General features: G+C 36.9%; 1 protein-coding gene across 3 annotated transcripts; it reads left to right on the top strand.

Annotated features, from left to right (window-relative positions):
• The first annotated feature begins 1,963 nt into the window (after nucleotides 1-1,963).
• LOC139135447 (uncharacterized) lies at nucleotides 1,964-14,785 on the top strand. Of its 3 annotated transcripts, none has more exons than XM_070702833.1 (2): nucleotides 1,964-2,159; nucleotides 12,684-14,785. In XM_070702833.1, exon 2 carries the CDS (start codon nucleotides 12,719-12,721, stop codon nucleotides 14,126-14,128), a length of 1,410 nt encoding a protein of 469 aa, XP_070558934.1. In that variant the 5' UTR covers nucleotides 1,964-2,159; nucleotides 12,684-12,718; the 3' UTR covers nucleotides 14,129-14,785. The 3 variants fall into 3 exon arrangements, with proteins under 3 accessions (XP_070558934.1, XP_070558943.1, XP_070558952.1); XM_070702842.1 differs by having other exon boundaries at nucleotides 1,985-2,078; XM_070702851.1 differs by lacking the exon at nucleotides 1,964-2,159 and adding an exon at nucleotides 9,083-9,103.
• Nucleotides 14,786-25,524: the final 10,739 nt, after the last annotated feature.

Raw genomic sequence — 25,524 nt, 5'->3', positions numbered from 1 at the left:
TTTCGGTAATTAAATATGTTTCTTCCAATTAGAGTCATCCTATGTTGCGGTTTATGGTCAAATCTGCTAATAAAATGGGTAGTACAGATTTTTTTCTGGAAAATTAAATCGCCGAAATATAATGATCAATTCTGAACCAAATTGTAATTTTAAAGAAGATTTTATGTGAAAATGATGACAGAAAGGATAATTGTTTCAACGTGACATCAAGATATTGTGGTCGATCAAACTAAAACAGCGCAATCTTCAAATGTTACAAAGACATAAATCAGATTTTTAGCTATGATAATTGAATATGCGCTAGTATCTAAGGCTGCTTTCTCAAATAATGGTGAGCGGGCTGGGGGAATCGCAATCGGTATCTTATTTTTTTCAGATCCCTCTCAATAACCCCATCCCCCCAAAAAAAACAAAAAAACAAAAGACAAACAAACAAATAAAAACAAGCTTTACGTCTCCTCTCTATATGATCAAAATTATTAAAGTCCCAGCTAAACTATCATATAGTTACCTATTTATAAGGGATTAACGCACAGAAAAAAATCAATTTCCAACGCTACATATGCAGTGACCAACACAGCCTGAGAATGTGAACTGTAGAATCATACAAATGACTTTCAGTCTGGACTCTAATTCAATTACCACCAATAGTGTTAACATATAAAGCCTTAATATATTGTCAAAGGTCAAAGGATGAATTTAGAGCTTCAAAGCTATTAATGGGCGAGTGTACGACTTACTGCCGGACGGATGTGTACTCAACGGTCGGGCTGAACCAGTCCCAAGCCAAATGTGTGACGAACAAGGGACAGTGAGAGAGTCTGTGAATATGTCTGCCTACCCGCCTGCCGAATAGTGGCAATTGAGTCGAAAGCACTCTTGCCGGAGGTGCACATACAAAGCACAAGGACTCAATCCATCACGGTTATTACCTTGCAAAACGTCTACAAATCTGAGTTTTCCCCCAGATTTACCCAGTGTAACACATTTTGTTGAGATGCATAGCATTGGGATGACGTGAGGAAGCATCATGGTATCTGGAGAGTTGTCCGCAATAAGTGATGATAGCATGATGTTTTCTTTAATAACTTAAAGGTAGAACGCACCGCGGGGACAGATATTCGGACTCTCAAACTTTTGCAATTCTTTTCTGATCTACCCCTTGTGAGGGTTTGTTTTAAAGCTCTTGGCGTAAGAAAACTCTTCACCGGCTTAGTTTTTCGAAAATCGAAAATTTTATGTTTTCTCAATAGAGTTAACTCAGCTAGGGCGGCCATTTTGAATTTCAAATATCGGTAAATCTCGATTAATTTGTTTCTCTAGTTCCAAAATTTGCATGGTGACCCCCGATTTTTATTCTTGATTTTGAAAGAGAATGGTTGAAATATTCTTTGAGGAAAGTTTGAGCAAAAGTTTAAGTCTTTCACTTTCGAGGTGCATACTACCTAAAGTGTGTTTATGCTTAAATAGATCGAATGCAATGGGTGTTGCTCAAGAGCAATTTGGACTTTTGAGATAATCACAGACAGTATCTTACTTTCAAAATTCGTGAAAATAGTCAATCCTTACACAGCAACCTGACATCAGCGAGGATACTTTTGAATTCAACGTAAAGCATATTTTTCGTGTTTTACTGCAACAACAAACAATTTACAGTTTTAAGGCAAAGGCTATGTGAAGTGGTCGACAGCGTCTCGTGACGGCGAGTGAATACCAACAATGGGAAAACGGATGTGTCGCCAACGGAGGCGGGACAATTTCTTTTGTAATTCATGAGTTTTTTGTTTCATGTTTATCACATTGTTAACCCACCAGCCAAAATCTGTATGGTGTGATTATTATTGAATGTAACGTCCTTTCAAAGAGTGTGCTTTTGGATTTTATTGTTTTGTTACTGTACGTACCAAGTCTTGTCTGGACGAGTATTTCTATCTGACCTTTTGTCCATGGTTTAGTATAATTGTGAGGCTAATGACAGTAAAAGTTAAATCACTCGTATTCAGGACACTGACAGGTATCAACTCCAACAGACCAACGTCAACAGAACTGTTAAAAGAACTGTTACCTGAAGATAGAAGGTAGTCTGCATATTGAGTCACGTGACAGTTAGCTGTTAAAACGGAACTAACGGAAACTACTTGAAGCTTTTTCAAGAGAAGGTCAGTGGTATTACAAACTCATTTAAAACCACATTGAAGCTATTCAGCTTTGGCAGACGACAACATCCTGACAAATAGTATGTTAGCAAGTTTTATCGTTTCAAACAAAAACATTGTGACTAAGATTTTACTCTGTAAAATTGATCTATGGCGTGGCAATTGCTACTTTCTCACAAACACCAATGTACCCCCATGGTATGCCTTTTATTGTTCTTCTATCTTTGTTAGGGCAATGGAAGAAAACGTTTAACGGATTACAAATTGGCTGTCACGAGAAATACAGCTTTCGCTTGTTCCTGGATGTGTTCTTTTCTCTCCGCTTTTGCGACGTTTTAATTGACGACGATTCTGTAACCACATAGACCCCGGCAATCTAGCGTTACAACTATAATAACATTGCGAGAGATGACTGCACATGCAACAGTATAGCGATCATTCTGCATTTTTCACTTCACCATGTGATTTGACATGAATTTATGAAAGTCAACAAATTTAAACTTATTACAATACGTATTATGGAAAGTGGCACGTAAAAGCAAATTGGTAAAGAAAAGTTGGCTTCGTTCTCGAAGTACTTTGCAGTATGTGACTTGCAAAACGTCTGATAGACAGTGAACTGAACGCGAAGAAGAAGTTAAAATCAGTTACACTGGGCTCCACCCCTTCCTTCAAATGTTCCCTGAACACCCGAATTTCACATTTTTAACCTTTTGGGACAATCACAGAATTTCAAAATTCGTGGAAATCATGAACAAGCATGGACCTTTACATATGTCTAGAAATTTTATGTCAGCAAGGATAATTCTCTTTTTTTTGGGACATTCTGACGCCAAACCTTTGCATGTTTGGTTCATTGTACGAACTCTCCGTTATATATTGTTGGAAGACAATGATTTACGAAGTGATTGTCAGCCATTTGTCTGTGGCAGCGAGAGAATAGCATGAAAAGGAAAGCGGATTTAATTATTTGTCATGCAAAGTCTTCTTTTGAAAAGTATGTTATGTGGTTGGAATAGGGGAATAAGATTCAAGTTATTACATAATGAGAAATCAACAGAAAGGAAATCGGATAGAACTAATTTTTGAATATTTGGAAACTAAACAAAACGACAAAAATGACAAAAGTGAGTCACTGATTATACACTATGAAGATGGTGATGATATTCTAATTAAATGAAATAGACAACAGCATTTTTAAGAGCTTGTAGTGCGCTTGTTTATTTTTTATTGTTTTGGATGGTGACTTTTTCTGTTATTATGACCTGTAAAGTTAAATTATTAGTGTACTCTTGTATATTGTACAGGTCTTGTACCCAGAAAAAACAAAAAATCTCTATATTATACAAATTTCGAACTTCAATTAGAAAAATATTGAAATGTGGTCGAGGCATCTCAACTTTATGTTTGTAAATGTCATGCAAAATTACAAAATTCAGCAGAATATTATATCTTATACGTGTATTTTTAACCGTAAAAAGGGCGTTTTTAACATGTAAGGTGGTATTTTCCTTAGTGACATCTTTCCAGTAAATCACCACTTTTCCCAAATGAGAGCGGACAAAACACAATTATTGTAGAGAAAATGCTCAGTTTCCTCTTCAAAAAGCTTGCAAAAACAACAAAAAGAGTTATCAAGTTTACCAATTTGAAACCAAACAAAATTGTTACATACTACATTACTAAGGATTTTGAATTGAAATTCTCTGACTTTCACATTTCTTACAACTTGTCCTGCTAATGTATAAAAATAATTCCATTCGTAGTCAGAAGTATAATAACGAATTAAAAGTTTCTGTTTTGCTACGGGAGGTAGAGCCTTTTTTAATCAGCTTCCAGTAGACTAACTCAGCTGTAACTTTTTTCAGAGATACAGAGCTCTATCCTGATGCATTGTTTATGATTGACAAAGAAAAAGGCTTATATTGGCCTAACTTTTCCAAGGTTTGCTGTTTAATTACCTTCAACACGATTGGTTGCTTGACCTCTGGTTGGTTTCCGACACTTTTCACACTTACAAATGTTGACACCACGTTAGCGGTGAACACCGATCATGATGCCGGGTTTATTGAGTATACAGACATTACATCTCAAAGTCCAGGACCTGGTTATTGGAAACTAAACGCTCCACTTTAGAGTGATGAGACTTATGTTTCAAACTTGAAGGAAAATATCACTGAATGGAAAACTAATGATGTCAGATCATATGTGTAAATGGGGGCATATAATAATAAGAGAATGGATTTACTGTTCGTTTCAGTAGTAGTAAAACAAAACAACGTAGAAGTTCAGAATCGGACATTCGTTTGAAGTTAGAATGATTAAATAATTTACTTTCCTCTGACATTTCCAATACTTTATGACATTGCAATGGAATATAAAAAACAAAAGAAACCGTATGATGATGTTAATGCCAGCATTACTCAAGGTGTAATAGTAAGGTAACATGTAAATTGGCATGAACATTGTGAGCATTCCACGGAGCTTTTCTAAGTCTAGATCTGTTAAGAAGCATATGAAAATTTTGAAAATTGGTCCGAATAGCTTTATTAGCAATCAAAAAGAGATTTAAAAAAGGAAAAAGAATATCTATTCAAAGCTGTACACAAACGAGATGTCGGAACTGAGGGCGATAATATGCATAATTTCTTTGGAAATACAAACTTTCCAGAACCAAGTGTTCATTTGCGTAACAAACGTGAGGGTCTTTATTACTCCATAGGAATGTAAGGACGTTGTTTTTTGATTTAGCAGCCTCCTGGTAATGAGGGTATTTGTGCAGAATTTTATAAGTGTTTTGGAATTGTATCTCTGACATCTGTTTAGATTGTTTTAAGGTAATATGCGCCTCGAAAGTGAAAGACTTAAACTTTTGCTCTAACTTTCCTCAAGGAATCTTTCAATCATTCTCTTTCAAAATCAAGAATAAAAATAGGGGGTCACCGTGCAAATTTTGGTACTAGAGAAACAAATTACCCAAGATTTACCGATATTAGAAATTCAAAATGGCCGCCATCCCAATGTTAACTCTATGGAGAAAAATAAAAATTTTCGAATTTCGAGAAACTAAGCCGGTGAAAAGTTTTCTTTCACCTAGAGCTTTAAATGAACCCCCACATGTGGTATATCAGAAGAGAATTGTAAAAGTTTGAGAGTCCGAATATCTGTCCCCGAGGCGCGTTCTACCTTCAATAGATCAAGGCAATAGGCGTTGCTCAAGGGCAATTTGAATTTTGAGATAATCACAGACAGTATTTTACTTTCAAAATTCATGGAATAATCGACACTTCCACAGGCAACCTAACATCAGCGAGGACACTTTTGAATTCAACGTAAAACATATTTACGTGTGAACAGGGATAAATCTTACGGTCTGTGGCGTAAAGTCTAAGAGACAGTACAGAGCAGCCTTTTTGCATTAAGTGGTCACAGAAACCTGTCCTAGCACTTGGTGTTTTTTTCTTACAGTGAACAGGATTCACTCAATTGTATTTTTAACTTAATTAATGATATCGCTGGTTGGTTGGAGTAGACACAGTTTATTTAACACGATTAGAACTCATTTTGGTCAATTGAATGGTGATGTAAATGCCGATTTAATCTGCAAATGTAACCTCATCTATTTTCTTTTTAAGTTACCGACTTGTTTTTATGAGTATTTTGTATTATTGCGACATTCAGCTGTATTAAAAATATGAAGATCAAATTGTCCCAAATTAGTTCAAATTCTATTTATGGTCGTATTTTAGTTGTGGAAACATTTGTAATTTCAAAATTACTTTATAGAGCATCTGTACTCTCAATGCCCACTTTCTTTATTAATTTTGTAAACGACATAATTTTTTGTTCATGAACATAAGAAACCTAGGATAGAAAAATCAACAATAATCAATGATTATCAATTAAGGAGGTTTAGAAAAGCCAGACATAAACACAATGATAGCAGCGTCTAGAATTTCATGGGTTCAAGGCTTTTTTAGATGGCACAATCATTTCTACTTGGAAATTTGTCTTTCGATATTGTCTGTTTAAAATTGGAGGAAATCTTCTATTTTACTGTAATTTCAGCTCTGACGTCTTCTTAAGTTTGCCTTAGTTTTATACAAAGGTGCTTTCTGTCTGGAAAAATGTGCGTGCGCCGACGTATCCATGCTTTCTTTCGAATGATAAAGATATTCTCATCGACGGTTGTTCTGTATTTTACACAGACTTTTTAAAAGCTGGAATATGGTATGTGGAAGATATTTTATGATGAGTATGGCCGCCCTTTAACATTTCAAACTATGAGCCGTAGAGTTATAAGTAATAGCAATAAACTAACTCGGAATAATTGGATGGTGAAGTAATGCCGTTTAAACTGCAAATGTAAGCTCATCTGCTTTTTTTTTCAAGTCACATACTTGTTTTTATGAGAAATATGTAATGTCGCAACATTCAGCTATAGGGCACCTAACACTTTTGAGAAATGTGAAAACCATGAAAATACTATTATCCCATAATATTTCCCATAATGTTTTTGACTGATGTATATTTCTTCTTATGAGGGTTCTGGATTCGCCATATATAGTGTAGATCGTACTTGCATGAGAGTTCTTCCAATTTCCCCCGGCCGCTTTAGGTTGACAGTATTTAGCAGCGCCTTCTGACCTATCCAGACTATTATCAAAAGCACTGTTGAAATCTCCTCCCATAAAAATATTATTATCGAAGTTGATGAGTTCGTCAAATAGCTCGTACACATTTAAAAAAAATATGCTGTCTTTCAGTGGGTGCGTAAATATTCACAAACAACAAAAGGTCTGTTGTCTATGGTACAATCGACGATTATAAGCCGAAAATCCGAACTGCTTCTTGAAACGAGTGCCAGGCTACACTTTTGGAGTGTGTACCTCAATGACTAAATATGCAGTGTCTGTTCCAACGGCGTCATCTGTTGTATACGTTTATTGCAAAAAGTAAATGTCAGTGTTCTGGGTCTTTAGCCATGCAAAATGTCACGTAATGGTTACATAATCCTCGGCAATTCACAGAAACGAACTTACAGTTTATCAACTGAAAGTCTGATATGTGAATTTGTAAAGTATGGTACTTTTACAGTGGATGAAATGTTGCTACACAGAAATCATGAGATCAAACAGTAAAACCATAGACCCTGGAGAAAAACGGGACAGGCAACTGTGGTAAAGATCAAAGGGACTTTGGATTAGCAGAGTACGATCGTACTCGGAATAATTATTATGTGTTAATGGGTCGGGGACGGAATGAAGCTGGACCCGATCGACAGCACAACGTCCGAATCATAGACACTGCATGTGGGTACACGGTAATAATGTTTTCGGATTACAAGTTATTTCGGATTACCCGCAAGTCCAGTTTTAGAAAGAAAAGTTTTACAAATATTTTGAGAAGAATTCGTCAAAACAAGGAGCAAAAGCAACACAAAAAGGGCACTAGGAGGGAAAGGGCGGCAAAATTACAGGCCAAGTCCACAAACCAAAAGACAAACAAATAAAAAAAACAGCAAAAATCACCCTTAATGTTTCAATATCCTTGACAACAACATCATCTGCTCGTAATTCCTTATGTTGACGTTTTCGAAGCGGACCAGTGTGGACTATTTAGTTGTCTTCAATAAAAGATACACGGGCATTTGTCCATGCACTTTGCCACTTTCGCTCTTTGACAAACTTCCTAGCATTGTGAAAGGTATCAGCATTTTTCCGCCTGAAATTGTCAATGTTAAGTAAAGGTTTTGAACCAGAAAGAAGGCCAATCCTTTCAGTATTTATATTTCTCAGTTTAGTTCTTCCAAGTCCCATCTATCTACTTATGTTACACTATTTCAATTTAACAATTATGACCGGCAGTCCTTGAGATTTGCGCTTTATAGGGTGGCAAATGTCGATATCATCTTCGGTGATTTTGACATCAATACATCTTGTAATCTTTAGAGTTGCTTGTGTAGCAACGTTAATTGAGTTTTCTTCAAACTTCATAAAAGAAATTTCTTTGCAATACTTTCTGCCGTACTGTTCTAAACTTATTCATTTCGTCACATATTTCCCTAGTTTTTAGCTGGGCTTTCTCCATTCCATTCTCCAAAGCAAATATTTCCTCCGTATACCTAAAAGCTTTACCGAGATCAAAGGATCTACTGTGGCTGATGGGTCAAATTCTCTGAAATTTTCACATTTCGTTCTTTAAATGCTATAAAACAAAACGACTATTTGTTTGGCAATAAAGTTCTCATATTTTTGAAAAAGAGGCATTTTACTTTTGCTAATTGTGATTTTAATCACTTGCCATTTTAGAATGAGGAAAGATAATTCAAAATAAAATAGTCGTTTTTTTCTCATTATTAATACCAAAATTGAGGTTATTTACCCCAAATATACAGCCATTTCATCCTTCGAGTAAACATCTGCTGCCATGTTCAAGGAACATAGGAAGGAAGGTGTGAATCCCAGTGTAACCGATTTTGACTCCATTTAAGCGCTCAGTTCACTGTCTATTATATATATTGAAAGTAACATACTGCAAAGTACTTCGACATCGGAGCCAGCTTCCTCTTTACCAAAGCTTATGTAAAGTGATACGTAAGTACCACTTTACATAATACGTATTGTAATAAAGGCTACCTAGTTTGTTGACTTTCATGAATTCATGTCAAATCACACACAGTGAAGTGAATTATGCAAAATGACCGGTATACTGTGGCATGTGCAGTCATCCCTCGCAATGTTATTCTAGTTATAACGTGAAATTGCAGGGCTCGATGTGGTTACAGAATCGTCGTCAATTGAAAGCGTCTCAACAGCGGAGAGAAAGGACACATCAAGGAACAAGCAAATGCAATATTTCTCGTGAGAGCCAATTCTTAAGTTGGTAAACGTTTTCATTCACTGCGCTAACAAAGATATAGGAACGATAAAAGGCATACTATGGAGGTATCTGTATTTACATGTTATGTTTTGTATTGATTATGTAAAATCCATTTAAACAGTGTGCTTTTTGGTTTTATTGTTTTTACTGTATGTTCAAGCCTTGTTTGGACGAATATGTCTCTTTTTTTTCTGACCTTTTGTTAGTTATAAGGCCAACGAAAGTAAACGTTAAATCACTTGTGTTCGGGAAACTGATAGGTATCAACTCCGGCCAACGTCAACAAAACGCGCTGCACCAAATACAGCGTTTTTTGCTCAAAAATCACTCTTTTGCAAATTTTCATTCAGTTTTAACTAATTTCTTCACCAAAGATTAAAATATTGGTTGCGTTTACCTTTTAGCTTGTCAAGCATTCGCAAGTTGTTTGATAAAGAAGTGCTGATTTATGCAAATGTATGCAAGTCACCCGATTTCCTGGTTTCTTTTTCCTCCCAAAGTCAAAATTTCCCATTCTAGCTGCGTGAAATTTTCTGAAATTTTCACAGTTTGTTCTTTAATTGCTATAAAACAAAATGGCTATTTTGTTTGGCAATAAAGTTCTTACATTTTGAATAAGAGGTATTTGAAATTGCTTATCATAATTTGAATCACTTTCTTGATTGTCAGTCTTTCAACACTTGCCATTTTAGAATGAGGAAAGATAATGAAAAATAAAACAGTTCTTTTTCTACATATACTCTTCTTTCAAGTGGAATATCACATTTTAGAAAATATAGTCAAGTATTTTACTGACACTCATTTTCATTATTTATACCCAAATTGAGGTTTTTAACCCCAAATATACAGCCACTACATATGGAAAGCCATGACTACCTTATATGGTCTAATATCATGTTGTGCTGGGCATTCAATATATTGTGCTGGGCATTTGATATGTTGTGCTGGGCATTCGACATATTGTGCTGGGCATTCAGTATGTTGTGCTGGGCATTTTATATGTTGTGCTGGGCATGCAATATATTGTGCAGGCATTCGACATATTGTGCTGGGCATTCGATATATTGTGCTGGGCATTCAGTATTTTGTGCTGGGCATGTGATATGTTTTGCTGGGCATTCAATATATTGTGCTGGGCATTTGATATGTTGTGCTGGGCATTCAATTTGTTGTGCTTGGCATTCAATATATTGTGCTGGGCATTTGATATGTTGTGCTGGGCATTGAATATGTTGTGCTGGGCATTCAATATATTGTGGTTGGCATTCGATATGGGGTAAGCCTAATTCACGTGCCGCGTGCCACGAGCCACGATCCTGGTGCCGTGAGCCAAAGTCCACGATGCACGATTAGCATGCTAAGCTAGAAATAGGTGCATTTTCACTGCAATTTAATTCATTGATTCATTTTCATGGATAAATCAAAATTCGGGCTTCAACACCGCCTTCTAAATGCATGAACTGGTGACCAGCGAATGTGTGTTTATGAATTCTACGTCACGGGGCATATGCAGAAAGGAACTCGAGAGAAATTATGGGGAGGGAGGGCCAGTATTTTTCAAAATCACACGCCCGTGAAATTGTAACATTAAAAATTGATCAACCAAAATTCTGTACATTAGTTTTGTAGAACATAGGGGTTACACGTTTTGGTCCTGAAGGTCTATCTACTTTGGAAAACTAACTTCCCCGCAAACTTGTCCCCCTCCCTTTAGAAATAAACAGCGGTTCCCAAGCAATAAAATATCAAACTGACTTCCGCTCTCATGCAGCGTCCCTTGAAAAAAGACGCAACACACTCCAATATCCACTGGCCTGATCAGTTTGACCTCACTACTCTACTGTTTTACACACTGCAGCACAACACGGCACGCTGGATATAAAATGTGAAAACAAGCTTAAGAACTACTGAAGTCAAAGTATGGTGATAAAACAACAAGAAAATATTACTTCATTGGCGCAAGTTCAGGAGGGCTTTCTCGTGTCACCAATCACAGGCGACAGACTGTGCATCGGTAAATGTTGAATGAACGTGATCGATTAGCCATAGTACAGGGACATAGGAGCTTTGGCACACAGAATGAGTCGAAATAAAGTCATGTAAAGGCTGTATTAGTCTGGAGACTCGTAATTTCCAATGCGTTCTAAAATTTCATTAATTAGTAATCAACTGTTACTGATGAGACAAGCCTGTAGGTAATTAAATAAGAAACTGGTTGTTATAAACGTGTGAAAAGAGTGTGTGCACTGTTTATTATTTTTGTCTTTGAGAACCTGCCGCTAGTAGGGCAATATTTGGAACAAGTGGTTTACATTTAGGAACGGAGTAGGTACGTGTAATATATACTACAACTTTACTGACTTTATCAATACCCAGTTCTACTTAAACGTCAAATCTGCGTCGCTCGCCACTTATTGGCATTCTACCGGACGAACAGTGTTTTGCTTTGGCTTTGCTGTTCAAGTTGTTTTCACGTACAGTATGTGGCTCGGCGCTTCGCGAAGCCCGTATTTGTTGGGCTAGGCTCGGCTCAATCAGATTAAAATCGTATTACGGACTTTAACTGCAGTACATCCCTCATCGAGGGTGTGACCGAAGATGAAAAAGACAGTAATAATAGCTACCCATGTCGACATCAGATTTGTATCACATAATAGATTGGCCTGGGCTTGGCTAGGCGTATATAGGTATAGGCTTTGGTTTCGAAGTTTGGCAGGCTATTAAGCCAAGTAGTACATTCTACCCAACCTCACTGTCTATTAAGTTAATTTCCTTCGGAGAATTCCCCCAAAGTCGAGAATCATGCCGAGTAAAAACAGTCATGACGAAAAAAATATTCCTAGAACAACATATTAAATGCCTAGGACAACATATCAAATGCCAAGCGCAACATATAAAATGCCTAGGACAATAAATTGTATGCCCAGCACAACATATCGAATGCCCAGCACAATATATCGAATGCCTAGCACAATATATTGAATGCCGAGCACAACATATCAAATGCCCAGCGCAATAAATTGAATGCCCAGCACAACATGATATTAGACCATATATGGCAGTCATGGCTTTCCATAACGTCATCCTTCGGGTAAACTTCTACTGCTATACAAAACTTTAGAGTCTCGGCATTTGGAAAATGTATTGTATGAGGGGGTTTCCTTGTCATCTTTGATGAGAAATATTGCTTCGAAAAAAGCTGTTGGCAACATGCAGCGCCACCTTAAAAGAAGAGTTAAGTGAAGATATAAGGTAGTCTGCATGTTAAATCACGTGACAGTCAGCTGTTTAAACGGCACTGACGGAAAATACTTAAACCTTTTTCAGAGAAGGTCAGTAGTATCACAAACTGATAAATTTAAAACCACATTGAATCTATTCACCTATGGCAAACGACAACATCCTAGAAAATACTCTTAGCAGGTCTTGTCTTTTAAAACAAAAGAATTATGACTGAGATTTTACTCTGTCAAATTGGTCTATGGCGTTGCAACAGCTCATTTCTAACAAACACCGATCTACCCCTAGGGTATGCCTGGTATTGGTCTTCCGTCTTTGTTTATGCTGTTACTTTAAACTTCTTTCTGTCAGTTGCATCAAAGTTTTCACAAGAATTTAAAATGGACTATTGTCTCCTCTTTATAGGTCTTGAACAGAGTCAGACTGCACTTCGTTTGATTATGGCCTCTTCAAATTCACGTCTGTCGCAGAGGATCTTTCGAAAGTTAAATCTTCAGGAATACACGTACGATAGGGCCAATGACTACGATTTCTTGTTTGTAATTTCTGCCTTGCTGTTAAGATGCAAGGCTGAACTTTCAAAGGACATTGTACACGAAGCACTGCAGTGTCTTTTGAAACAACACCCTCTATTTAGGGCAACAATTATTACTGAGAGAGACCAAGACTGCAAGGAGTCCGGACGTTACTACGTCGAGATGGAAAATGGTGGCTCCGTTAATCTGCACACTTCAGATTTAACCGTCGACGAAATTGAAGCTGCCATGTCTCTGGAAAGAAAAAGACCGCTTGCAAGCCCAGACGGTCATTTATGGCGTTGCACACTTCTACGGGGGCAGTGGGTGGAATCTGCTATCGGCGCCGCTGAAGAGTATAATGCTGGCGTAATACTCTCGATGCGTCATAGTTCAGCAGATGGATTAAGTGTAGTCCGATACGCGGACTTGCTGATTGAAAACATAAATAACATTTTAAACAAGACGCTGTCAGCAAAGACATGCAGAGTTGAGAAAACTGCATTTCCTAGGCCCCTTGAAGATATACTTGGCGTGCAAACTGCTGAAAAATCAGAGCAGGAACCGTCAGTAACACATATGTATGATCTGAAATCTTGTTTTCGTCAAGTCGATGTAAACGATTCTGTAGATCAGGCAAACTCAAAATTTCTTCTGTTGGAAATACCTGATTATGTGACGTCAAATATGAACAAGTTGTCAAAGGAACGTGGCGCCAATTTGAATGGTGCTTTGATGGTCGTAATTTGTTTGTCTTACATAAAAGTTGCCACCGATGGGAAACCTATCGATTATGGAGCTTTCCCGTTAGCTTTTTCCGTTAGTCTTCGTAGATATTTCGAGAAAGGAGGAGCCAATTCTCTGGGTTGTTACGACACAATAATGATTTCTGAGATAGGCATTCATAGGGTTTCATTTGAAGTTGAGGGGTTTTGGAAACTGGCACATCAACTCACACAAGACATTCACAAGGAATTAGGGAACAAAACGCCATTGTTATACCTTGATCAATCGTCCTATGACGAATTTTTGAAACAGATCATTGGCAAGTTCGAAAATAGAGCAGAATATTTAGCGAATAGTTCAAACTTTCATGTATCCAATTATGGGCGCCTTGATTTCCTTAAACGCCATAAACACAGCCTTGTTAGTTTTGATAGCATTTACTCAATGGTCGCAGGAGCAACGAGTGACTTCCAAATATCTATTCTAGGATTGGATAATAAACTATATATTACAATTTTGTATGAGACTGAAATTATAAAGGGCGACAAAGCTGAGGCATTTAAGAACGAGATAATGAGGATGCTTGAACAAATCTCGAATACAAAATAATTTTAATTCGACTGATAAGAAAATTTCGACGAAAAAAATCCCGTAATTTAATCGCTGCAATCAATCGATTAGGAAGTATGTACAACAAACATTAAGTAATGGACAATAAACAAATATAGTGACTTTCCTGACCCTTGGGTATGTAGTTTTCGCAGTTCTGCATACATTTATAGAGGTTTCATAGTGATTGTCTATATCTATTTCAAAGGATTGTAAACTTTCATTGCCTTCAAATTAGTGAAAAGAGAACAACATGATGTATTTGTAGTCACGGTCACAGTCAGTATTATTGTTACAGTAGGGAAATGCGTTATTTAGGAAATGGGTTTTATGTAAATTATGCTGGTATAAGATAATTGTTTTTGGTCGAATTTGTTAGTTTCAAGCAAAATAGAGAAATGTAATCAGTTTCGTTTTCCGAAGTACGTTGCAAAAAGTATCAAAATATCAAATATTAACGTATCAGCTGATGTGAAAAATCGAAATAATACACAGAGTATCATATGTTACGCTTTCGTTTTTGAACATTTTTGGAAATATGTTTTAGTCCTTGCTACTGCCGTTGATTTCATAGAAACTATGTTTTTTGGCTATCTGTGAAGAAAATTAAGACATGTATTCTATATTCCTAAATTAAAATAACATAATTATTGTAAACCTTCTTCAACGCTTTAATCTTTTGATCCTTCCCCCATTAGATCTTCATTTGACAAGAGCTGTCATTTGTTATATTTGTTCTAGTCAACGAGCAAGAAGCTTCCTTCTCCGTCTTGAACCTGAAAAATGTTTAAAGACAACGTTCAAACATCGTAAACACGGTACATCGTGGGCAATGATGTTCACGGCAAAATTCACACACACAGTTTGGACTTAAATACAAAAGTGGACAATATTATTGGAAAATGAAGACATTGAACCTGTATACTGCTAGTTTTGGGTATTAGGCCAGAGTATTTAATCTTAAAAATGGAATAACAATAATGAGAAATCCGCCAGCCGTTTCGAAGATTGAAACATGACTCATTTTGTGCAAATTATCTACAAGGACTGAACACGCACAGACTAAATTCGCAAGTCGAATTGTTTGGTGTTATCTTAGACCTTAAGGGTCTATTGTGTTATGGTCGAATATGGTTGGCATATGTCAGCTCTGTTCACAGTGAAGATTTTTACTGTTACAGCCCACCGTCATGAGATTCTTTGTGATAAGTGAAAAATATTTGTTCAACAGGCCTGACGGACCCAGAGTTTATCAATTTGTCAAATTTCTCTTTTTTGTCACATAATCTTTACACATACACTACTACCAATGTTCCTCACTGCAGACGACAAAGAGCTGTTATACATGTAGGTGAGTATTCATATTCAACACATGTGGCTTCTGCAACACTTCAGCTGTACTTCTCTGTGACGGTTATTGAAAAGTGACATAGTAGGCCCTTAACGTTAATACAATGACAATTGACGATGTATTAGAGAAAGGTAATTTTTAATTTACAAGAGTCTTAAAAGTCTAGAAAGTTTGATGGAAGTGATGAATTATGCAAGTCTCTGTTCACTACAGTATACTCAGCTTAGCATGTATATAAATATATTTGATGAAATCGTGGTCGACCTCCAAATAGTATGAACTGTCATAGTCGGCAGGCAATTGAAATGCACATCTGTGACAGACTTGCACAGGTGGAGAAGACGATTATAATCTACACCAAATATATAAATAGTTATGAAATATTATCATTATTTTTGTTTTATAACTAGAATATATTTTTCGTTCATGATAATTGCATTCTCCGCCTGTGAAACTTGTAGTGAAGCAGGGATATTTTATGATTTGTACTTTTTTTCTTGGTTTGCACTGTTTTTGAAGTGTCAGGAATGTTACCACAATTAGAAATATGGAAACTTGCTAACATTTTCTTTATGAGAGAACAAAGTGCAAACAAAAGAACAACATGTTAATCCCTATTCGGTGTCATGCTACTACCAACGTAAGGAAAAAGTTTCAGTACAAAAGGCATCTTGCAAAGGAACACCGAAAAAAAGAAATTCCAAATATGAGGAATATGCAAAAGGTTCTGCTTTGATTTATACGAAATGAAACGAGAGAGCGGTTATTTTCATGATAACTGACATCTTCAAATACGCCGCGGCGACCAGCTCATCATATGATCATCATATGATATTACATTTTGGATATTTAATACCATAATCTTAAGCTGAAGTCTGTCTTGTGTTGAGAGACTTGGTGAAACTAGGTCAGATAATTCAGGTAGAAGTTAGCTTATATTGTCACGAGACTACTATCAGCTAACGAGAACAACAACGTTTAAATAAGACCGGGGTGAGCCGGTGCCGCAAACTGATGAATTTCATCAATTTCACAAAATCGTCACAAAACATGATTTGAAGGCTGATATAGTGATTTCACTTACTTTTGACCTTGACCTAAATTTTGGAGGGGAAAGTAGAGTTGTTCGTAACTGTCCTCCCACTGGCATATACAGAAAATATGCCCCCTCACAGAGTTATTATCACAATGTCAAAATTATAAGTGTGAAAATTTTTACACGGAACAGTCAATCTGGCAAGTCTCTCTCCCCTATCGAGTTCTAGCAACATGGCGACCATGATGACTCGCAAGGGCGAGAGGAAAGCCAAAAATTAACGGGCGAGGCTTGCCGAGCCCGTTAATTTGGCTTTCCTCGAGCCCGCGCCCACAAATAAACGTTAATGGTCAGAGCGGAGTCTGTTATTTCCATTATATTTTCAGCGAACCCGAGAAAACCGTCAAAATTTGCGAAAATTTCCGGAGCGAACGACAACTGGGCCCCAGGAACTGAGCAATACGCGACGCACTGTCACGCGCGATGTAAAAATTGGCAAGTCCGGAGATGTTTTCAGAAAAAAAGTATCTCAACTTGACCTACAAGTGCTCCATTTTATTTTGTGATTGATTATAATTTACGTTTGAGCTGTAAAGTTACGATACTTTGAGTTGTTAATCTTATCATTCATATTCACGGGCATATAAACAGACCATTACTGTGTATTTGTGGTCAGTCACGTGGTTCAGCTCGACCAACCAAAATGCGACAGGCAGGGCATGGTAATATAATGTGAGTTCGAACCCGTTTGAAACCACCGTATTTACTAGTTTTTTTGAACTCTTATTGTATTTGCGTATTTCCACCAGCGCGTTGCTGCTTGCGCCCCGAGTGATATAGGCGTTCACTCCCTGTCAAGTGTACAACGTTTAAACTCAATTTATCTTCCATGGTCCTACCATTCAACACTGGAGACACAATTTTGGCTTTTATCTCCAGATTACGTGCAGCATGAAAAAAACCCACCTGTTTTGGTCTTTCATCGATCACACATAACTAGTATAATATCAACGTTACTTCTCCTATCTAGTGACATTCATTAAAATGCTGGACCTTGCAAATATCCTTGCGGAGATTGTTATAAACCAGTGAAGGCCAATCATCATGGTGTTCCATGTACAACATGTGAGAAATGGTATCACACTGCCTGTCGAGGTATTTCTTTGAGTGAATATCAACGACTATGGAACAACCCGAACGACCCATGGTTTTGCCTACGTTGCTTTCTGCCAAAATTTCACCAACTCCTTCTTCAGTGAGACTACTGGTCCTTATTCCGACAGAGGAACTGATTCTGCCAATAGAAACGTTCATGATTTTCAATTTTCAAAGGGACCTTGTGGAATGGTTTACGCCTTTCTCACTTTAATGTTGACAGTCTGCTTGCCAAACTCTATCAATCATAGGACTTCATCGCAAAGCGGAAATATAACATTTTGTGTGTCACCGAAACCCACCTTGATGACACAATATCAAATAATGAATTATCTATCGATCGACGAATTCATTCAGTTTCGCAAGGACCGCAATCGTCATGGTGACGGCAATGCTATTTATGTCACTAAATCATTCTCTGTTCTGCCAAGAGCGGACTCAGACATACGTAATTTGAAATCACTTTTAATTGAAATTCCCCTTCAACATACAAAACAAATCCTCGTTTTAGTATATATATCTGCGGCATCATTTTACAAGTGCTATTGCCACAAACTCATGACGTCAAATCACAAGTACTGGCACTGAATTTTCCCAGAACTTTGTAAAAGCAATGAGTATTACCGTAACGGTTCAAAATAATTGCGAAGTTTTCATTTGGGGGATTTTAACGTAGATCTGTCCGGTTCCTCCTCAAAACAAGCAACGTAAGCTATCCGCCATCATGAAAACATATCAATTAACGCAAATTATTTCGTCCACTACGAGGTCAGCGATCACATCAGCAACTTGTATTGACCTCGACCACTTCTATGTCTCTGACACTCGCCGGATTTGTGAATCGGGCGTTATCACAGCTGGCTTTTCATGATTGCTGTCTTCGACCTGAGAAAATGCAAATTACCAGCAGGTGTACCAAAACTCATAAAGACACGCAAATTTAAGAATTTCGATCCCACTTTTCATGCACACGAGACCTACAAGGTGTACTATGGAATTTAGTTTGTAGTTCTGGTGACGTTTAACGGGCATGGGCAATTTTTAAAGAGTTATTATTGAATGTTTGTAAAGACGCAGCGATTGTTAATCAACGTGTCAGGGGTTACAATGTTCCATGGATCAACGATGAAATTAGAGCAACAGTGTTGGAAAGAGGCAAAAAGGCCAAACAAAAAAAAATCATGCACCCGGGAATATTATAAACTGTTATGTAACAAGAACACACAGTCAAAAACATACACATAATTTATGTACCCGGGAAGATTATGAACGGTTACGTAACAGGGTCACAAAGTCGTTTTCGCGGGCCAAGAGTGATTATTACAATACGTTAAAACTTGGTCAATCATCAAAATGCTTGTTAAGAGTAACTCCTCGCCACCAATAAAACCAATTGATATTGCAAATAGTTTTAATCGTTTCTTTACCTCCATTCGAAATTTGTTGGCAAAAATAATACTGTTTCAGAAAATTCAAACATTTCTCACTTGTCATGTTACAACAACATACAAACTAGCTTCTCATTCGCGATCATCTCCATTGAGTTTGTTGGAAATCAGTTATGTAACCTTCAAACAAACAAATCATCGGGCTATATTTTTTCGAAGTGGGTGCCAGTGTGTTAGCTGAACCACTGGCTATGTTGTTCAATCTGTCTTTGTCAACAAATTGAATACCATCAGAATGGAGAACTGCAGAAGTTACCCCTCTTCCTTTCAAGTCGGCATTATTTTTAGCTCACGTGTGTAAACACGTGGGCTATTGTCATAGCGATGTCTGTCTATCTGTCCGTGTGTGTGTGTGTGTGTGTTAGTGTGTGTGTGTGTGTGTGTGTCTGTCTGTCTGTCTGTTTACACGATAACTCAAAAACGCCTGAACGGATTCAAGTCAGATTCGGTACACAGGTACCATATGCTACTTGCAAGAACTGATTAGATTTTGGTTAGTGTGGCTTGCATATTAATGAAGTTATGCAATATCGTTTTTTTCCGTACAATGGTTTCCCTATGGAGACGGTAATGACAGTGTAGACATATATCAAGAAATACTGCACAAAATTTCATGAAACTTATCACAGATGACAATCTCAGAACGTTATGATGGTACTGTGAGTGTCATGTCAATTACCTTCTCATTTGCATATTTAATGAACTTTTGTTATTAGTGAGATAACTCTGAAATTCCTGTACCAAACTTGATGATACTTGCAACAAATATTGATCTGATATATATCTAATTATACTTTGAAGCATTGGGCAGTGTCAAGATAATAAATAGGTCATTTGAATATTTTATGAAGTTTTGTAATTAGTCATATAACTCCATATAACTTGACCAAATGTGATGAAATCTGCTTCAGATACTGATCCGACCGATATCTAACTGTAGTGTAAAGCATTAAGTAGTGTGAAATTAACTAAGGGTTTATTTGCATATTTAATAAAATTTGTAATTAGGTATATAACTGTGAAATTACGGCACCCAAGTCTTTGAAATTGGGTACAGATATTGTTTTGATAAATATCTAATTGTACTGAGAAGCATTTGGCAGTGTCAAGTTAACAAATAGGTCATTTGCATATTTTATGAAGTTTTGTAATTAGTGATATAATAAGATAAGATTTTATTGTTCTCACTCTAGGCCACCGGCCCTTTGTGTTACAGAAAAATAAATACATAGTATATGTTTGGTCATAGGTACATGTTCACTGATATACAAATCAAACTGTGTTTATACAAATCTGCCTTCTTCGTTCCTTTTCTTGAAGGCATAAAATAAAAATTTACAGATATTACGAATGATTTCTACGTTTTCACTTCGTAAAAGACAAACAAATTTCTCAATATTTGGTGTAAGATGGTAATATTCTGGTATATATTTCATTCTTAGATCAGTATAATGTGGGCAGACTAGTAGAAAATGAAATTCGTTTTCAATAGAAATGTTGTTGCATGTACAGACTCTTTGGTCTTCATTCACACTGTCATATCTACCCCTTTCAATATTCAGAGAATGTGAAGAAATACGAAATGAAGTTAGATACATTTTGAAAATAGGTTTCATTACAATACTCAAATATTTTTCAAGACAAAGCGTGGTTTTTAATAGAGAGTAGGTGGATAATCTTTTAAAACTGTGAATCTTGTCATGCCAATTTTGGTTGTCTATGTCTCTGTTGTTTAAATTCTGACAAAAACCTTTCTTCATTTCCAACCCCTTGGTTAAACCAACTTTCTGCGAACCCGTATGCAAACAGAATGCTTTTTAAACTCAAAGCCCAACATTTTTTATCATTTTCTGCCATTTGGCATTGCACCTGGTAAGCATGATACACATATCTCTTGTGGTTCGTTTTCAAAATGCGCAACCAGTATTTTACAATTCTGGGCAATCTCACAGTTCTAATCGTAAATCTTCCGAGTTCACCTCTAGCCGCAGCGTCAATAACATGTTTCTTTTGTCTAAGTAATTGTTTGCAAAACTTAACATGTACTTTTTCAATGTTATTGCCTTCAAAGGCCCCCCAAATTTCACTGCCATAATTTAAAATGGGCAAAATTTTCGTGTCAAAAATTTTAAAACATATATGTATGGCTTCGTCCCTGAGATAAAGGAATTTTGAGTTCAAAGTAAACAGTGCTTTTGACGCTTGGTCAGCTAGAACCTCTTGGGCTTTGCTCCGTAAACCACTACAGGAGAAAACAATACCTAAATATTTAAAGTATGAGACAACAGCCACTCTCTTCCCTTCATAGAACCAACGCTCGTATTTACGAAGTGGACCACCATTCCGAAAAACTACAATCTTTGTCTTTTCAAGATTAACTTTTGCTTTATATTTTACACAATAAATCTGTAACTGATTGAGAAGCCTTTGTAATTTAATGGCAGTTTCTGCAATGAGTACCAAGTCATCTGCAAATAATAGATAAAAAAGCTCTACCATGCCAAGTGAGCAACTTCCTATCCATGAATCTTGCTTAAATTCATTATACAGGTCATCGATGAAAAGGGAAAATAAAAATGGCGAAAGTATACAGCCTTGTCTCACACCATATGGGCAATTAAAAAACTGTGTTAATCCATCGCTGCCAAGTACACACGATTTCACTCTCTCATAAATTGACACAAGAGAAATATACATTTTCCCCCGTAATCCCGCTTTCCCTAATTTGAAAAACATTGCCGTTCTATTTACTCTGTCAAAGGCCTTTTCGAAATCAATAAAGGCGCAATAAAATCTCCCACCTTTAACATTAATGTACTTTTGAATAAATGTGTGTAAAATAAAAATGTTGTCTATTGTACTATAGCCTTTCCTGAAACCAGCTTGTTCCTCCCTTAAAGGGGCAATGTTTTCTTCCCAAAACTGGAGTCGACTATAAAGAATACGTGTATATATTTTGCTGACAATGGGTAGGAGGGTAATTCCTCTGTAATTTTTAGGTTGGGATTTATCTCCCTTCTTAAAAATTGGAAATATTATACCCTGACACCAAGCATCTGGAAATGAACCGCTATCAAAAATTTTGTTTAAAAGTTTACATAAAAGTGGGGCGAGAACATCAATACACCGTTTGAAAAATTCTGGGGGGATTCCATCAATACCCGGGGACTTATTATTTTTCAGGTGTTTAACACTTTGTCTCACTTCATCCTCAGTAATTGGCTGATCAAGAATATCATCACATATGTATGTGTTGGCATTTCCAGTGTTATCTAGACCTCCCTCTACAGTATCTTGCACAAATCTCTCCATTTCAGCCCAAAATTCACTGAAAACACCACATTCATCATCCACATCAGGATTGAAGAGTGAATTAAAATACTGAAACCAGTCTGAATTCGAGATTGATCTAGGCGATGAACTTCGATAAGATTTGAAAAAAGACCAAAATTTCGAAGAATCCTTTTCAACAAGGAGTCTTTTGATTGTTGCAATTTTTGAAGCCTTGTAACAGTTTTTCTTATCTGATATCAACTTTCTGTAGTCTTTTTTCAAAATTTTAAACCTTGTCAAATCATGGGGATTACGTGTTGTTCTGTAAACATTTAATAAAGCATAAACCCTTCTCCGTGTTTGTCTACAATCCTCATCAAACCAGCTATTCTCTACAGGACGTGCCGTTTTGGAACGTTTCACTGGCTTAGACACTTTATAAAACAAATCATTAAATTGATGAACAGCATCGTCAATTTTATCATTACCTGATTCAATCAGCTCTAAAAAATTTGTCACAATGGATTGTAACTCTTCCTTTGCAAAATTGACATCAAATTTCGTAGAATCAAATACATACTTAGTAAATGTTTTACCAGGTAGGGGCAAATTTTGAACACTCAGATCCACTTCTTCGTGACTACTTGAGTCTACTTTAAATTTTACACTAACAGGAAAGTGATCTGAGTCTGTTCTGTTGCCAACCTCTAGATCTATAACACGTGAAAACATTGAGGAGGAAATCAAAACATAATATACATGTGTACTCACCGGCATGATCACCGGTAGTTCTGCCATTTACAATACACAAAGATGTAGATTTACACAGTGCAATCAGATGTTTACCATATATGTTGGCTTCATCATCACAAGTATTGCGTTCTGGAAGTACATTGTCACATGCGTAGCTATTTTCATCCATAGGTAGATATTCAATTGCATCATGAGATATTCTATCGATCAAACCACCTGTTCGAGCATTAAAATCTCCGAGTAAAACAAATTCACAATCACTATGCAAGTTACGTAAGTGGGCCATGTCATTTTCAATGAGAACAAATACGTCGTCATTTGAATATTGGGATGAACCTTGTGGTGAAATATATATTATGCCTAGAATAAGTGTTTGATTCGCCAGATCAAATTTAAGCCATAGGATATCTGTCAAATCCGAATAACTATCTAATTTGGTTATGTACTGGCTAAACCCATTACTTACAAAGCATGCAACACCACCAATAGGCCTACCCCTATTGGACAGCTTTGGACGAATCGACTCAAAGCACTGATAGCCGTCAAGTGTAAAAGTGCCATATTCGGATGCCCAAGTTTCCACCAAACAAACAAAGTCTATTATTTTAATGAATATAATAAAATCATTATCAAACCATTTTATTTGAGTCCTCTAACGTTCCACATAAGAAATGACAATACTTGACTCTGTTTGATTGTCTCTGGCTGGAATGAGCTGAATCTGTTCCCTGCAGGGCCTTGGCCGATTTCCTATGGGTGCGCCGTTTCTCTTTCTTGCCGGTCAAGTCGTCTTGATGGAAGTTCAACAATATTCCCAGCTTGCTCATCGTAGCTATACACTCGTCGTCCGGTACGTTGTGATGTCACAATCAGTTTGTCATAGTTTACTTTAGCTTTTGCCGTGTTGTCAATTTCCAGTATTTCTCGTCTGCGAGCGAATAACTTTCTCCGTATGGCCCTTGTTCGCGGTGCAAAGTCTTCATCTACTGAAATGTTTGTGCCCTTCAGTTTCGATGCTTTGTTTAGAGTCTGTTGTTTATCTTTGTAAAAAGTAAACTTCGCGATAATCGGACGAGACCCTCGAATTTTTGGTGCATTTGCAATGCGGTGCACACGCTCGAACGATATATTGACATCAATTTCCAAATTATCTTTCAAAATGTCCTTAACCTTTTCTTCAGATGTCTCCCAGCTCTCATTTTCATTTTCTTGTTGCACACCATAGAATACCAAATTACAACGTCGTGTTCGGTTATTGAGGTCTTCGTTTTCCTTACGTTGCTGCATCAATTCTTGTCTTGTTCGGGCCAACTCTTCCTTGACATCCTGGATACCTTGGTTATCTATAGCACGTTCTAGTTCGTCTAGTCGTGTAGAATTTTCTTTGCCGCTTTCTTCTAAACTTTGCAACGTGTCCTCTATATTATTCATTCTGGCTTCCAAGTTGGTAAACTTGGCTTTAATTTCCTTCGAATCCTTCGTGAGACCATCTAATTTATCCAGAATCTTTTGTACGTCTTCTTTGGTAATAGGACTTTCTTGTGACCTAGTCTGAGGGCCTGGGTTGACTTCTATGTTGCCAATTATCAGCAGAATGAAGAACGTTATTCGAATGGCGAGGCTTACCTTCAGTACATTGCATACCAAAGTATTTGCATGTCCACAGGTGCCATTCTTACGCTTGTTCCCTCGTGACGAGTTGCCACCACAGAAAAGTCCAATTTTCAGCCTAAATTGTGCAATGGATATTCCCATAATTGCTCAGGAGGTGCCCTAGTCCTTAATAGATATACTCATAAACTTTCTGACGCAAAGTTCTAAATTTTCGACGGGAAAATTTAGCTGCAAAATTCCTCCTTCTTACAGGCACTCATGCGTGGCCAAGTGACCTATGACCTCCGCATTAGTGATATAACTCCAAAATAACTGTACCAAATGTGATGAAATCTGCTGCAGATACTGATCCGAGAGATATCTAATTGTGGTGTAGAGCATTTACTTGTGTGAAGTTAATTAAGGGTTTATTTGCATATTTAATGAACTTTGTAATTAGTGATATTCATATAAAATTACAGCGTTAAATTTGATGAAACTTCTACAGATGTTGATCTGATAAATATCCAATTGTACTGAGAAGCATTGAACAGTGTCAAGGTCATAATTAGCTCATTTGCATATTTCATGAAGTTTTATAATTAGTCATATAACTCCGAAATAACTGCATCAAATGTGATGAAAACTGCTGCATATACTGATCTGACAGATATCTAACTGTGTTGTTAAGTATTTAGTAGTGTAAAGTTAATTAAGGGTTAATTAAAGTTAATTAAGGGTTCATTTGCATATTTAATAAACTTTGTAATTAGGTATATAACTCTGA

This window comes from Ptychodera flava, chromosome 1 (genome assembly GCF_041260155.1).
Source record: "Ptychodera flava strain L36383 chromosome 1, AS_Pfla_20210202, whole genome shotgun sequence".
NCBI lineage: Eukaryota > Metazoa > Hemichordata > Enteropneusta > Ptychoderidae > Ptychodera > Ptychodera flava.
This window is presented reverse-complemented; position numbering and strand designations above follow the sequence as displayed.

Excerpts from the sequence above, each read along its gene's own strand:
- LOC139135447 (XM_070702833.1), top strand. The coding sequence starts at position 12,719 with ATGGCCTCTTCAAATTCACGTCTGTCGCAGAGGATCTTTCGAAAGTTA.